This window comes from Peromyscus californicus, unplaced genomic scaffold, assembly GCF_007827085.1.
Source record: "Peromyscus californicus insignis strain IS unplaced genomic scaffold, ASM782708v3 Scaffold_6__1_contigs__length_162567912, whole genome shotgun sequence".
NCBI classification, from domain to species: domain Eukaryota; kingdom Metazoa; phylum Chordata; class Mammalia; order Rodentia; family Cricetidae; genus Peromyscus; species Peromyscus californicus.
Window position 1 is genome coordinate 49842299 of NW_026294584.1, and position 12809 is coordinate 49855107.

Below are 12809 nucleotides of genomic sequence, written 5' to 3' on the forward strand. Positions count from 1 at the left end.
TGCTCACGGCTTCCTTCTGACCATTCTTAAAGAAAGATGGAGAATGATGCATCTAAGAAACCAAGTGTGTTCAAACAATGAGAAAACACTGAGAGGATTCAAGATTCACAGAAAAGCCTTGCAGTGACCTGACTGCTGTGGAGGAAGAATGAGCTAGAGCAAAGTATCTACCAGTCTTCTCTCTTCCATCCCTTGTGGGGGAAATCTTTCCAGAATATTGCCTCTCTTATTTATGTTCTCAAAGAATCAATTTTTTTTCAATGTAATCCTTAGTCATTTATCTTGTTTTGTTCTTTTTGCTATTGATTTATGTCTTTATCTTTATTGTTTGTCTCTCTTCCTATGTCTTTATTCTTTACTGAGGTTCTGCTGTCAAATGAAATACTGTGCATATTTGCATACAAATACCTTGCATTGATAAATGATTTAGAGTCACAAATCATTCTGTGAATGCTATTTTAACAGTCAAAATTCTGATAAAAATAATATTTTCAGTTCTAAGGCTTTAAGGCTTTTGATTTGTTCTTTAAGAGTCAGTTACTTTGTATCATCAAGAGGTTGAAATTAAACCCGTTTTGACTCCATGTTGATCGAGGCTTTAGGGCTGGGTTAACAGAAGCCAGTCTCATTGCAATAATTCCTCATGTCCTTTCCATGTATTTATTCCTAAATATTTCCACTGTGAAGATACTTTGCAATATTAAGGAACCATGGAACTAATATATATATATTTACATACATACATCATTGATATCAAGATGCTGCAACTTAGAGAGGAAAGGGTTTATTAGGCTTATACTTCCAGGTCACAGTTCATCATCGAGGGATGTCAAGAGAGGAACTCAAGCAGGAGTTTGAAGTACAAACCATGGAGGAATGTTGCTTTCTGACTGACTTACTGACTTGCTCTGTGGTTTATGCTCAGTCCAAGCTCACCTGCCCAGGGATGGTACTACCCACAGTGGGCTGGGCCCTCCTACACCTACACTACAGTGAGTGTTCTGTGTCTAGGGATCCATAGAGTCAACAAAGCAAAGATGAAAAGTATTTTAATAAAATATTGATTGTAGTGAACAGGTATGTCTCTTGTTATTCTTCCCTAAATAATACAGTACCACAACTCCTTATGCAGTGTTCCCCTTACACTAGGTAGTGCACAGAACAGAGAAGTGGATTGAGTGCAAACACTGCTCCAATTTACATAAAGCACTTTGGGATCTGCTGGGGTTCATAGAAACAGATGACTGCACAGTCCAAACAGAAACCAAGACCTTATTCCAACATAGGTTTAGAAGCTGGCTGCTACAGAGAGTGCTCTGTTCCTTTGCAATTCTTGGGAAGAACATCCACTACTTCAGAAACCATCACTTTATATGTTATGAAGTGTATATCAATATGCTCTCCAGAGAAAACTCTGACCACAGAAGACTAGATTGAAATAATAGTCTACTCTCTGGAAATCACATATACGCAGAAACACTCAGCTGGTCTGTAAAGACTTGATATTTATTCTGCCCATAATTAAAACTCTAATTTTCCAATAAGTCTGCCCACAGATAGATGGCCACTTATTTAGCCATTCATGAATGGCTGAGTCATCCCTGGTCACAAGCCCTAATACTGTACAAAAAGGAAATGGAAAAACACTCTGGATTGTAAGCAATCAAAATGCCACCCGAAACCAACAACATGGTTTAATTAAAAAGAGAAAATCCATAGCAATTCATTTTTATCCTTTCTCCTCTTCACATAAGAAAATAAGAGGTAATACAGGGAAGTAATTAAAATAAAGTCTCCTTTTGCCCTCAGGGTGTCTGAGTAGAACCTTTGCCAATGAAATAATTAGCTTGAGATTTCTCATTTTTCTCCCTTTGTCCTGGGGAAATTGCTTCCAGTCTTTCTTTAGAAACAATGCAGTGTCTTGCTTCTTCATTTAACTGTGGACTTCTAAGAAGCTCAGTAATCTTGTTATTCTGTGAAAAGCTAAGATTGAATGTTATAAGGCCAATGTCACCATTTGATTAGGACCCTGGACTGGACTGAGAAAAAAAAAAGCCCAGTTTCATAAATGACAATGTAATTCTATAACTTCTGAGATGAGGTGATTGTCCTGAAGTCAAAAGTGGGTGCAAATGAGTGACCTCAGATTGCACTCTAGAATGTTCTCTTGTAGCAAAATATGAGCAAACAAGAGGATTCACTTAGCACAAAATATCAATCTCTCTGCAAAACTCCAACTGCACGCTACTTTCCAACCATGATCAGACCCGAAGAGAAAAGATGCCTGCAACGCTAGCCTATACACAGGAGTTGTGTTTGTTTACCCACACATGCCACATCCACACACACACACACAAATAATACCTGGCTGTCCCAGTTTCCTTCCTGTCATCTTAGAGAAGAAAGAATTAACTGTAGCTCACAATTCCAGGTGACAGGCCATCATTGTGGGGAGGTTAAGGCAGTAGGGCAGGGTAGTGGTTGTCATATCACAGTCACACTCAAGAGCAGAAAAGGATTAATTAATGCATGCATCTGACTGCTCGGCTACCTTGCTCCTCTTTTACGAAGTCCAAGACTCAAAGTCAGGAAATGGTACTACCCTCTGCTAGACAGGTTCTTCCTACATCAATCAACAGAATTCAGAAAATTTCTCACAGGCAGGCCTACAGGCCAACTTGATCTAGACAATCCCACGTTGAGGCTCTATTCCCAGGTGATTCTAATTATGCCAAGGTAACAATTATAACTATCATATCATTGTAGGAAAAACCCCTACTGGGCAGTATTACACAAGGCACACATGCATGCATTCAGAAATTGAGATAAAGAAAGCAGCAAATCCCAGTGATCACACAATGAAAGCCTGTGTGTCCTTTCCTAATGATTCGCAAGGGACCTGACATACTCTTGTCTCCAGTAACAAAAATACTAGTGAAGGTTAAAATGTTTACAGACCCTGATGCACAATCTTAAGGTAGCTCAGTAGAAAGATAATAGAAGATGGAGATCCATCATGACCTGGCGTGTAGATAAACCCAAGCAAAGTAAATAAAATGTCAAGACTGACACAGACACATGAGACAGCTTGATCACCACGATAAACAGGTCGTGTTTCAGACCCTCCCTCCCACAGCAATCAAAGTGACAGAAATGAAAGCAGCAAGATCCAGCTTAGTGGCCTCTGGGCCCTCTGTCTGAAATATATGGTGTTTCAGCAATAAGAACTTACCTTCCACCTCAGGAGAAGAACCAAGGGCAGTGACAATAGCCTCTCATGTTTTAGGAGTCTCTTGGGTAACCTGACCAACAACTCAAAAGAGGGATTCTCATGTCCAGTGTTGAAGTTTTCCTTAGATAGTCTATGGCTCTCCTACAAGCAATATTATTCAGCTGAGCTGGTTTTGCACACACACACACACACACACACACACACACACACACACACACACCAATAATAACAACAACAATTAATGAAAAAAGAGGCCATGAACTTGAAAGAAACCAAGGAGATAAATAGGAGGGTTTAGAGGGAGAAAAGGGAAGAGAAAATGATGTAATTATATTATAATCTCAAAAAAATAGTTACAAAATTAGCAGGAGACTCACTGTAGCACTCTGGAGTGACTGAGATCTTTCATATCTGAGTCCTCATAGTGGGGTGTGATCATCCCCAGCCCGCTGTCACTCAGCATGCGTTTCCTCAGGGCAGGGTTCCACCAGTCAGATAGCCTGGGCCAAAAACAGTACCAGAAAGTAATTGCACATCTTACTCTACTTTTTTCTCATAACCACCTTGTTTTAAATGTGAGAAGTAAAATCCATTTTTACTAAATACAACCTTCATATTAATCATTTCTCAACAGTTCTGAGCTACTTGTATGATTTTGTCCTTTTTTATATTGATGAGGTATTTCATTTTGAAGATTAAGTCATTTTATTACATGTGACATGAGTAAAAAATTAATGGAACCTGACACAGAAATTAATTTAGAAAATGAAAAAGCCCAACCTGGTTCTTAGCATCTTTGTTTTTGGTTTATTTCCAGAAGGCACTGTTGCTGAGAAATAAGAAATCAAGGATGGATTGAAGATCTAATGGATTTTCAGGCTATTCTGTATTTGGATCTAAGTAATAAAACTATAACCCAGGTAAAGCTGTCCCTACTTGACATGGAAAGAATAAGAGGGAAAGTCCAAAGCCACCTTAACAGATGGTTCTGTTTCTCATCAAATAAATTTAAGAGTCTTAATTATGTGGGACGAACTCTAGAAACCAGCATCTGCCTCTTCTTTGGTAGGATATCACACCAGACAGGATTCCCTCTGGTGAGTACACTTGCTTATGCTCTGTGATTATGGGTACACAATCTCTGTTTGCTTTGAGTGCCTGCATATACTTTCTTGGGCAACCTGTATTTCAGCCATCAGTCCCATACACCAGTAAGCCACTATCTATTAGACTTCACAAGGACAGAGATATTTGTCTCTTTTTATTTTTGCACTATTGGCTCTCACATGTTTAAAATAGTATCTGGTGTATAACAACCCCAAATAAGTATTTTTGAATTGTTAAATATTTTTTAAATAATTTAGACATTTTACAAGATGACATTTTAGTAAACTCACCACAGACCAGGCATTGTGACTTTACTATGAATATGATAACTGTAGTAGCATTTGTTTTAGAAACTTCCATGTTACGTGGGAATGCTTTTTTTATACTTTTCTACTACTTTTCAATTTTGAATCATTCTCAAATATTTTTAAAGATTTATTTTTTTTTCATTTAGATGTAGAGTGTGTATTTATATGTGGGTATGTACACACGTGAGTGTAAGTGCCCACAATGTCCACAAGAGGGCATCAGATTTCCTGGAGCTGGAATGTAGGTGGCATGAATACACAATGTGAGTACTGGGAACTGAACTCAGGCCCTCTGCAAGAACAGTGCATGTTCTTAACTGCTGAGCCATCTGTCCAACCTCTCAAAGAATGTTTTAGTACAGCATCCTGTGTAATTTTTCTTTACTGCTGATTAAATTGGAGGGGGGATTTAGCTACTTATTTAAATCATATGTAAAAAATCATTAAGCACTTTGATAGTAACCAAAAAAAAAAAAAAAACCTGAGAGGAAAAAAATTATAAAATGGGACATTTTTTTTTTTAGCATATGAAAAACAAAAAATAAAACCAGCCAGGCAGTGCTTGTGCACGCCTTTAATCACAGCACTTGGGAGGCAGAGCCAGGTGGATCTCTGTGAGTTTGAGGCCAGCCTGGGCTACGGAGTGAGATCCAGGACAGGAAAAAAAACTACACAGAGAAACCCTGTCTCGAAAGACAAAAAAAAAAAGTAACCAAAAAAATAAAACCTATTTTAGCTAAAACAAAATACAGGAGCTGCATGAAAAACAATGTGCTGCTTAAATCTCAGGTTTTACACTTACTTTATGTGCAGGATTAGGCAAGCAATATAACTCTAAGCCTCAATTTTCTTATACATAGATTTAGGATAATCACAGAACCTGATTGGTAGAGTCTTTATGAAATGATATAGGATGTCATGAATGTCTACTATGTGACAGAAGTCTTATGAGTATTTTGCCTGTGTCAATTTATCTACACTACAACCAATTCTCTGAGTAGGTGATGTGCTGCCTGGTTTTGTGTGTTGACTTGAAACAAGGTAGAATCATCAGAGATGGAGCCTCAGTTGAGGAAATGCCTCTGTGAGATCCAACTGTAAGGCATGTTTTCAATTAGTGATTTATGGGGGAGGGTCCAGCTCATGGTGGGTGGTGCCATCCCTGGGCTGGTGTCCTGGGTTCTATAAGAAAGCAGGCTGAGCAAACCATAGGGAGCAAGCCAGTAAGCAGCACCCCTCCATGGCCTCTGCATCAGCTCCTGTCTCCAGGATCCTGCCCTGTTTGAGTTCCTGTCCTGACTTCCTTCAGTGATGAACAGCAATGTGGAAGTATAAGCTGAATAAACCCTTTCCTCCCCAACTTGCTTTTTGGTCATGGTGTTTTGGTCACAGCAATAGAAACCCTAAGACAGGTGATATTATTATGAGTAGTCACAGATGAGGAAAAACATATTTAAGAGAATTAAGTCACTATGAAGGAAGAAAAATAATACAAGAGTGGCAGGAACAATCTAGATACTTTGTGTCAAGCAATTTAGAAACAAGACAAAAAGAACAGGATCAAATTACTTATGTCAACATTTCATCTGGATAACACACCAAATAAAACCCATATAGATGCACAGGTGGGAGTATCAGTATTTCTAGCCCTCATAATGGAGAGGCTGGGTAAATAATAGTAAATAAGACAAGGTAAGACACTGGCTGGGCAAGAGGATTCCTGCACAGACATTTAGAAGACAGCCTTACAGAACTAGATGCTACATCTTACTTTAAGGAAACATCAATAAATCTGAATTCCAAATGTTTTAGAATATCAATTCCAAAGCCAAAGGAGATAGATATAGAGGTCACACCACAGCCAGCCAATGCTGGCACTGAGTGAAGAGAAACACACTCACCCTGAAGCCTGTTCAACCACCAGGTCAGGCATTCCTGGAGGTGTCCCTGCCTGCTGTGACACTACCATATCTGGGTCCAGAATAAAAATCTCATCGTGAGAAATCTCCATCACAAAGTGCAAATGTTCCTAAGGGAGAGAAAACAAGCCTGTCAGGGTGTTGACATCACCACCCTCAGACTAAGGAAGGAACTGTGTGACACACCAAAGAATTCCACGGTTTCACCAGAAGTTTGAGCATCTGCCATCCCTCCCTAAATTAACAGAGTGGCAAACAGAGGACAATGGGAGAGATGAACCGCCCTGGTTTAGGAGTCATACCTGACCAGGATCTTGTTAGATAGAACCAGAAATGACCTTTCCCCTTCTTCTTCCCAGATGCTGTAAGATCTGGCATCCAACATGCCACCTGGTCTAGTACAAGGACATGACAGCTCGGACTTCTGCCCCAGGATGTAGCCAAAGCTAAGTGGCAATGGTTAAGAAAGAGTTGGTTTTCAATGGGTTCCATACTGTGTAGTATTTTTTTCCAGGAAAATCTCAATAGTGGGAGGAGTTTTTAGACTTGGATAAACATAATTTTTCCCTCATTATTAAATATGGGGGAAAATCTAAGTTGTCTACATATATACCAGCTAAACAAAACTGCATTTAAAAAGTATAACCTTTACTTTGGCCAGAGTACAAGTACCATGTAAATGAAAACTTAGAGTATAGGACTGTGATAATAGTTGTAATTTAAGTTATTATCTATCTTCAATATCCATTTCATTGAGCCCATGAGTCATAAGGATAAAAGCAGAGAAAAGCATTGTGGCTTAGATTATAACCACTATCCTATAATCTGGCAATGCTTTAATCTTTTCATTAGCAAAATCTGTGAGACTAGCTACCAACATAGTAAGTGCACAGACTTGGAGATGTTTCACTTTCATAAATAAGCTGGAAAGAACTTACCTGAGATCTGTCTATTCGATAAAAGCGGTCAGCAGAAGTTGCTAAGGGAAAAAAAAATATACAGGGCATTTACAGTCATTCATGCTGGTCATCAGATTTACACCTTTCTGTTGCACTATCAAGCAAAACCTTTGTAAGAAACACGTTACAGAGGTGGCCAGTCCCTAAACGATTACTAAAAAACCATCACTTCCATGTTTTGGCCACTGCTCTTCCAGTGCTCCTCAGCCCTTCCAGCCACACCGTTATCTTCATCTCACTTATGCTTAAACAATAATTCAAATGCTTCAGTCTCTGTGAAACTGTGACGGAGCAAACAGTGCAGGGGTCCATCCACCTCGAATTCTTGCTGAGGCCATTTCAGGCTTAACTAGAATTTGACCTCCTTGATGGAGAATCCATGGAAAATTACCTAACTCCATTCCAGGAACCCACGGTCAAGATGCCCTAGCTAACTTATCTTAGTTTCTGTTAAATTGCTTGCTTGTACAGAACTCCCACCTTCAGCTAACTGCTTATCTTTGCTTCTGCCAAATTGCTTGCTTGCACAAAGTCCTACCTGCAGTTGCTGATTGAGACACCAGGATGTGGTTTTTGGCCTTCAAAACCTCTGTGCTCTGGACACTCGGGGCTACAGTTATGTCTTGAGCCCCTGAGTGTAGTCCCAGTGGGCTGGAATAAATACTTTCAATTGGCTATATATACTGTGCCTGAGTGGTCATCTCTGGTGGGCTCCCCGTAACAAAACTTTCCTCCATCCCCAATCACCTACAGCAGAATGTCTGCTGCTCCAAAACCCCATGTCCACTGTCATTTTGCTTAAACCCTTTACAGAGACTGTCTTCAAAGCTGACTGTGAGACTTAAGCCTGCATCTTTAAAGGGTTCCTTTTCATTTCTTCTCTTCTGTCTCCAGGAATTAGCACAGGGCTTTAACAGAGGGGAGGGCTTAATATCTTATTAAGTAAATAATAACCTAAAAAAGAAATTGTAGTCAGACGTCCCAGGAATGTGACTCTCATTTTGGAAAACAACTTGAAGATGCAGGCCAGAGACCACATATGGCCAAAAAGAAATCATTTCCCTCCCACACTCTGCCCCTAGAGACAGGTCTGAAGGAAGCCAAATGACAAAACAAAGATTAATGTTTAAGCAATCTTTAAATGGGATTGGGATGCATCTGTGATTTGAAAAAGGAAAGTTCTGAAGTAAAGCATAGGGTGTTTTTGAAGCTAATTGATTCTTCTTAATAAAAAACAAAAAACTATGTGTTTCCTTACTTAAATCTAACAGAGCCCAAATATGAGAGTTTTTACAAATCAGACCAAAAGCAATAAAAATATAGAGCATCACAGAGAAAAGGATGCAAATATTTACTCATAATCATAAACTTAAAAAAATAACTCTGGCTTCCTCTAGCAGCAGATGGGAGCAGGTACAGAGACCCAAGCCAGACATTATGAAGACAGAGAATCTAAATCCGAGGTCTCCATTGTCTCTCCCCTCAGAGCTCAGGGAATTCAGCAGAGAGGGAACAGAAGGATTGCATAAATTGGAGAGGGATGGAGGACACCAGGAGACCATGGCCCACCGAATCAACTAAGCAAGGCTCAATGGACTCATGGAGACTGGAGTGGCAAGCACAGGCCTGCAGGGACCTGCACCAGGTCCTCTGTGTATATGTTATGGCTGTTAGCTTGGTGTTTTGCTAACAGTGGAAGGGAGCATATCTCTGTTTCTTTTGCCTGCTCTTGGGACTCTTTTCCTCCTCTTGGATTGCCTTGTCCAGCCTCGAAATGAGGGTTTTTGCCTTATCTTATTATATCTTGTTTGGTTGTGTTTGGTTTTTGTCGCTTGGAGACCTATTCTTTTTCTGATAGGAGATGGAGGGGGACTGGATCCAGGGAGAGAATAGGTGGGGGTGGGGCATGGAGGAGTGGAGGGAATGGAAACCTGGTCTGGATGTATTGTATGAGAGAAGAATCTATTTTCAATTAAAAAAGAAAAATGTAACTAACTCTCTGAAGGAAATTGGACTCAGAAATAAGAGAATCAAAGTACTGCTTAAAAACCTAAGTCTAAAGCAAGCAGCCCAAGTAGGACTTCTCCTTCTCTCTTCTTTCAGCTATGACTTCAGCCTTGATGTCAACCAAGAATTAATCATGAAGGATTCTTTAATACATAAACATATCATTTTGTATGCTTACTTAAAAAAATTAAAAACAAGTGCTCAAAACAATGAAGAAAGGTTTACAATAGAACTCTCATATAGCAAAAACAGTTTCATAGCTAAAACCATTATCCATAATACAGTTTTATCTAAGCCTATATATGGAACATAATGACTTGTGTAAATACTTCCTTGATTTCCTTAGATACATACTGCTTCCCTGTGAGTGACTCTGGGAGTGAGAAATGATTGTGCTTCCCACTGCTATGGATTGACAGGAATTGGAGGGAAGTAATCAGTCAGCTAAGTTAGGAATGGAAGCCTGTATCCTGGTTGATGTGTGCTAGATTTGGTAGATACAAAGTGACCTTGTGCACTAATCCATATCCACTCTACCCCTACCCCCCTGCATCTTCTCAGATGGACACACTAATAAACAAAAAGGTATCATCAAGGAAACTATGTCTCCATGTAGACAATAGAAACTTCAGCCAGCTACATTGGGTGCTAGCAGGAATGAATAGAGATGAAGATGTATTGCAGTATAGATAATTAGGTGGAAAATTGAAATTCAACATCTAGGAAAGTGAAAAAGCATGAGATGGTAAGCAGACTCATTAAATGATCACAGGGTAACTAACCCCATTATGTGTGCAATAGGTCACACTCAGCAGAAAAGTTGCAGATACAAGTGAAACTCTCAGTTTCTCACAAATGTGTGTACTATAGTGAAGTGACAGCCTTATAAAACTAATATGAACATTCCAAGGTATGGAAATAATTCAGGAATTAGTATCCATTCTGCGATTACAGACTGTAGTCTCTGGCCCACAGTAATCTGAGGTAGGCACTCAAGATGGTTAGGAAAAAGATAACATTAAATGATAAAGGGAAAACGTCAGTTTAAACAATTTGATGCTGAGGTGCTCTGAGGGAAATTACTCCAGGAAAGGGCCAGTGACGTCAGCAAGTCTACATCATTGAAATGTAAATGGCAATCACAGGAAGGCTTTGTGGACAAAGTCTGTGAAGAGCTGCTACATACTGTGTCCTGCTGCCTCACCAGCTCAGGCCCAGCCAGGTCCCCAAACACTCACCATCTAGGAAGCACCACCGAGGAGACAACCTCTGAGCTGAGAGCGCTCTGGGGAAGGAGGGTTCTTGGTCCTGGAAAGAGACACACAAGTTCTCATGGCTCCATTTGAAGGACAGGAGGAGCTGCCCCACCTCCCTTTCCTTCCACTCCACACACTGGGAGGTAAGCAGTCTTTTCACAAGAAAATACTAGAGCAAAGAAAAACTCCCACACAAAAGTTCCAGGAGAGATTCCACTGTTGCATCCAAGATTGAGAAGGGACCTATGCAGAGGCTCACTTCCGCTGGAGAAAGTGCATTACTTTCTTGCCCTTTGTGAAATGGAGGAGTGGCCTGAATTATGTTTCATTCTCTATATCTGTAAAAGGGATGAACACAGATAAAACTGGGAAAGGTATGAACTTTCTCCACCAGTCAGACAGGACTTACAGCATATAAGAGACATGAGAAGCCATGTATAGGTAGTGGTGGGTCTCCAGGGGACTTGGGGAGCAGGTGCTATGCAGAAAGAAACCCTAGTTCATGCTGTGTTGCGTCTGTCTCTCTGCACTTAGCCCCGCCCATCCAAGATTACAGGGTGGCAGGAAAGGAAAGAATAACTGCGTCAGGCTGTCCTTTGGGAAACTTGTCTGTCCCCCACTGACCCATTAGCAATGTGCACCTCTACCTTAGCATTCTCTAGGATTCTCACTCCAAAGATGGCCAATACTTAATCTTACTTGATCCAAAGGCCATCTGATATAAATGCATTCTTTCCTCTAGTTTGAGATTCAAATAGTTCCTCTCCAAAATTAAGCATTTTCTAGTCACCCCCATCTTCCCAAGAAACTTCCTTCCTGTCAGATTATTAAGACCTGCTCTGCTACTCTTGAACTCATCGCTCTCTTCACAATGGTTCCCTCTCTCTAAAAGCAAATGTCCCTCAATTGATCCCATTTCATCTTCTTTGTCATGTTTGAGTCATCCCTTCTTTGCCCTGCCAAAGTCCTGAAACATGCATCCTGTCCCTCTCCAGGGACACTCCCAGGTACACATTTGATCATCCCTAGGAATCAGTCCTTCAGAATCTTCCCAGAGAGCGCCAAGAGCACCCCCACCTTCCTGAGTTAACAGTCTGAGTCTTCACACTTCCTTGGAGTTTTGAAGGTTTTGCTTTTTTATTTTTTCACAATTAAAAGGTAATTACATCATTTTCCCCTTTCTCTTTTCCCCCTCCAACTGTTCCCATGTGCTCCCCCTCTCTGCTCTCTCTTAAATTCATGGCCTCTGGCCTCTTTTTCTTCAACTAATGATACATATAATCTGTTCAAAGCACATAATGTTACTTGTAGGTATATAATTTCAGGGATGACCATTTGGTACTAGATAACCAATTTGGGGGCTGATACACAGAGCCAACTATTTCTTAGGCTCTTGGCATTCCTTGGCTGCCTCCAGTTCTTTGTCTAGGGTTGGGGGCCCCTAGTCCATTAGCAAGTCTGTTGGTGTCCTCCAGGTCTTCTTTACTTTTGTCAAGAGAGTAAAGGACAGGGACAGAAGAGCACACTGGGGCCTGGCAGCAGGGGGGAAGAGTGAGGACTGTCTCCTCATGCTTCCAGATGTGCAAAAGTCAAGAAGCACTCCTCTGAAGAGGTGCTCACTAGTGATTCCTGGGAAGGGTGCCTTCTAATGATGGCTGGAGGAAAACTGAACTCATTGACAGAAATGGCACAAGTAATGGCGAGCAGGCCTCTGTGGGGGAGATGCAGGGAACTTGACCGTTCTTGAAGACGTAAAAGTTTCAATTACAGGGAACATCCGCGGAAGGCAGATATGCTGAGACTGAGGTAGACTTGGCAACGGAAGCCAAGTGTGGATGGCCCGGTGTATTCTGATGAGACAAGGAAGGAAAACAGAAACGGCACCGGAGAAATGACAAGAGCCCATCAGAGGCCACCTGGACTTCCTCCCGAGGGAGGCTATCCCGCCTCAGCCACTGCCTCACTCAGTCTTCAGGCAAAGCAACCTAGGAACAGCAAGCAGCACCAGTGGATGCTTGTTG

At 40.9% G+C, this 12809-nt stretch overlaps 1 protein-coding gene across 18 annotated transcripts in view; it reads right to left on the reverse strand.

Moving 5' to 3' along the window:
- Dgki (diacylglycerol kinase iota) overlaps positions 1-12809 on the reverse strand; it is a 450953-nt gene that overhangs the window by 64522 nt on the left and 373622 nt on the right. For all 18 annotated transcript variants that reach the window (XM_052721132.1, XM_052721146.1, XM_052721144.1 and 15 more), the window contains 4 exons: positions 10771-10840; positions 7505-7545; positions 6549-6676; positions 3610-3732 (listed from right to left, as the gene is read on the reverse strand). In XM_052721132.1, the coding sequence (XP_052577092.1) occupies positions 3610-3732; positions 6549-6676; positions 7505-7545; positions 10771-10840 (362 nt within the window). The remainder of the gene's footprint in view (positions 1-3609; positions 3733-6548; positions 6677-7504; positions 7546-10770; positions 10841-12809) is intronic.